Raw genomic sequence first — 4,119 nt, forward strand, 5'->3', positions numbered from 1 at the left:
AGCAATATTTATAAACTGATAAATATTGACAGTAAGATAAAAAGTTGCTTACGTTCTAGTCATACATCTTCAAAAGTGACCTGATGACTTGTGACAGCACCCAATGCATTTATCAGCAAATGTGTATTACAATATATTTCAGAACACTGTCATTCTCTCTTGATATATGGAAAAGGAATAACCCCTTGATTTAAGTCAAACCTTTCTATATAAAGATCACAACATACACATCAAGCCAATAACAGAACTGCCCCAACTCCATATAATTGCTTGCAATTAAATCTTGTATTTTAGCTTATTCACTTTCTTTAAATCCACTAATTTGTGATCATAACGCTTGAATACGTAACTTAAAAATTTTTAACTTAGCCCAGTTTCTCTACATACATAGTCCAAAATTTCTCATGTGTAACTTGCCCCAGTACATCCTCATGCCACAGTGAAAGTTTATTTTTTGATTTTACTCAGTTGATATAGATATCCTTAAGCATTACCATTCCTTTATATAGCTGCCCAGCTGAAGGATATGTATTAAGACCAGTAACCATTTACTTGCTGCCTTTACTAAAAGCTGTAACAAACTTAATTTGTTTATTTGAAGGCCTCCAATAAAATAACTTAGAGAAGCCAAAACCAGAATCTTAAACTATGACATCAGTACTTTTTATCTTGCACATATTTAAACAATAAAAAAATCTTAAGAATAATAACTGCAGGTACAAAGGGGGTTGCTCTGTTTTTGTACTTGTCAAAGTTTCTTAGACAAATTGTATATTATAAATAATGTTTTAGAGCGTCACTACAGAGAAAGCCACCATTTTCCTCTTAAATCATATTTCAAATGACATCCGGTCAAAAACAGGGGAAAAAAAACCAAAACCAAAACAACAAAAAAAAGGAATAAAAGCAAAAGTAGAATAAAGCCATGCCCATTATCTAAAGGATACCCTACTGCATGTTTACTAGTGTTTAGGTTACACATCAACATATTTTATAGAAGGATTTATATGCCTAACTTGAGTTGTATTTAAATCCTATGATGCAGACCGTACCATAAAATGCCTCTTGAGTCCTATTAACTGTACCCATGGTTTTACTTTGCCTGTCTGCTTATTTAAGATCTAATCACAGTTTTGAAGAAAAGATTGTCACTTCTAAGCCTGTCCCTTCAGAACCTGTCTGTTATTAGTACTCAACTGAATATTTTCATCTTCAGTTGTTATTCTCTGTGGTCTTTGCAAATGCTATCTGCTGGAATCTGTAACCGTATGGACAAATTGGCTACAAATGCCTAGGACTGCTGGAGAAACATGTAAGTGGCACATTATTCTGGTGGTATATTTTGTATTTTAAACTGTTTCACTTAAATTTAGTTTCCTAAACATTTTCACCAATCTCCCTCAATAAAGATTTTAAAATGCTGCTATAATCTGAACACCTGAGTAGAGATGACAGCATGTTTTTCAACATTAAATTTATATATATGCATGTATATTTTTATATGAAAAAATGTATATACACACTGTATATACAGGGAAATAATAGTGTGTGTGTGTGTTTGTGTGTGAATAGATATGCATAAGCCTGCTAAGAACTTAATCAAGACACTGAAACCTATATTTCCTCAGACTGTAGTACTTTAAGTGCTCAATTGCTAGAACAGAATACACTTGAATTTAAAGCAAGGCACAGATTTAAGCCTTAACAACTTCTCATTTTTCAGTCTACAACTATTTATTTCTTCCACATTTTCCGCCACCATTTAAAAAATTTAACTGTAGTATGTACACTGCTTAATTCAGCACTAAGAATGATTCCCTTTTAAGAGCTACTATGACCTGTTATTTCAGAGGCCCACACGTATGTAATTTATCTATCATGTTAAAACATGTTTCTATAAAACAGGAGTTTTCTAGTATTTTATCTTACACGAAAACACTTTCTCTTCATTAATCCAATACCTGACATTGTAATGAAAAAAATTACTATTAACAAAGGAAGAGTTTGAAATCTAAAGGTGCTGAGTGGCTTCAGCAGACAAGAGGACTAGACAGTGAAGACTTTCAGGAGTTCAGAGCAGGTACTGATACTCTGCAGAATCAGACCCCAATTGTTTACCAAACAAACTGTTTGGGCTTCACTGCAATAGTGAAGCATCCCCTGATGCTGGTGGGGGGGAAGGAAGGGGGCAACTCTTTAGTAGAAGGAATTATGTTTGTGCAGGTTTTAAAAGGAAATGAAATCTTACAGTGAAAAAAAATCAACTGATTGCATCTCATAATTAGGTGGCGTCAGCAGTCAATGATTCAATCTTACAGTTTTAACATAAAAGCAATTCTTCGACTCATTGAGAAAACAAATTGAAAAAAATGTTTTAAAAGTGAGAATGGAAATATACCTACAGAAAAGCTGCTTCTCTCTTTTTCCATATTTTCAAAATCACACATCCAAATTACACTCACGTGCACGGACACACAGACAGGCATATGTTCTTTTTTATTTATTTATTTCAGTGATTCTGAACTAAGCAGCATTGTTTATTTACACCTACGACAACAAAACATCTTTATGGTGAGAAGTCACTCTGGTCCCTTCACTCAGCTCCGACTTTGGAACAGTTCATCGCAAGTCTCAAGTAATGTGGCCCTCTGGTGGAAAGCTCTGCATCACGTCCTGTGCGACCAAATCGCACCGTAAACTAACAGATTCGGAAAACAGGCACTGCAAGGCTTTGGCACAACTTTTACAAATACGCTGCGGGATTTTAATCACCAGGCAAGCGTGGTGGTGTGCAGCAACATCAGCAAGATGTTGCGCCCACGAAAACAGGATCCTTGCATTTCAGCATTAGCATGCACAAAAACAACAAATAATAATGCCCCATGCTCTTTACTTGCACGACACTTCACATTCAGCACGCACAGAGGGTCTGCAGAAGGGTGCCCCTCTGAAAATAGCCCTTTATTTGTTTAAAAACAAACAGGAAGCAAAACAAACTTACCTGCTGTTGTTGCAGATGCAGCAGTTCTACTGTGCTTACTTCAGTGCTCGTGTCACCACTTGATCTTCCATCTCTGCTGCCAGCATCTAATTGGCTGCTTAGAGTGCTCATTCCATTTTGATTCATTGAACTGTTGCTTATTGTCTCTGTCGCAGATTCCTGCATCATGACTTAATACCTAAAAGTGATTAAGAAGTATCAATTAACACACGCGTTACACCTTCACACTTCCATTATCAAGATGTCCCTCTCTGCCAATTACACAGACAGCATCTTTAGAAGAAGAAAAAAGCCTTGCAGAGCCGTTTACCAAGAAATGCGATGCAAACTCTGCTTTCATACAGATACTAATCACCGGAATTATGGTTTCTATAAGCAATCTTTGTGTGCTTACATTTAGCGGCCAAAATACCACACCATGCACACAGCATGGTCAATAGCATTTAAGAACAACTACATTTTAAAGTCTACCTATAAAACCAGTTTAAATGAAGGCATGATTTCACCCACTGCTCTATATTTCCTGTTATCTAGCTTTGACAACCATGGATGACTATACAGCCTTATTTAAAATATTCACTATCTTGATTCTGTCAGAATTTTACAGCATATCTTATGCAAGGCTGTTGTTTAATGATGCACAGCTAATCATACAAAATTAAAATTTTGTAAGGGTGTTACAAATCATATGGTATCAACCAATGATAAATAGTATAATGGGCTTCTCCTTTTTTGTGACTAAATAAAATTTTGCCTCGGAGGCATTTTAAGAAAAAGCTCCTGCTGCAAACATGTCAGATATTGCCTATTTTTTTAATCAAACGGCTGATATTCATTTATTTTTCTGACATTTAAAACATTTAATACTGTCCTTCCTGGGAAGTAATTAAGCTTATGCATGAGCAGCAATCAAACTGTTCACTTGAAGATGACTTAAAACTCAATTTTAACATAGGCAAATAAATGAAAGATATAAAATTAATTTTCCAGGCATGTATTAGATATGAAAGCTGGAAATAAAATCTATCAAGAATATCACTAATGATTGTGCTAAAAACAGCATAAATTATGCATATTACCTTCTCTACAGTAATAAATGTTTTATCATTTTCACTGCA

The 4,119-nt window shown here is 35.1% G+C and overlaps 1 protein-coding gene across 4 annotated transcripts in view; it reads right to left on the reverse strand.

The window, feature by feature from the left end:
- FOXP2 (forkhead box P2) overlaps positions 1-3,169 on the reverse strand; it is a 189,434-nt gene extending 186,265 nt beyond the window's left edge. For all 4 annotated transcript variants that reach the window (XM_054399335.1, XM_054399333.1, XM_054399332.1 and 1 more), the window contains exon 1: positions 3,002-3,169. In XM_054399335.1, the coding sequence (XP_054255310.1) occupies positions 3,002-3,169 (168 nt within the window). The remainder of the gene's footprint in view (positions 1-3,001) is intronic.
- Positions 3,170-4,119: the final 950 nt, after the last annotated feature.

Source organism: Indicator indicator, chromosome 3, assembly GCF_027791375.1.
Source record: "Indicator indicator isolate 239-I01 chromosome 3, UM_Iind_1.1, whole genome shotgun sequence".
Lineage (NCBI taxonomy): Eukaryota > Metazoa > Chordata > Aves > Piciformes > Indicatoridae > Indicator > Indicator indicator.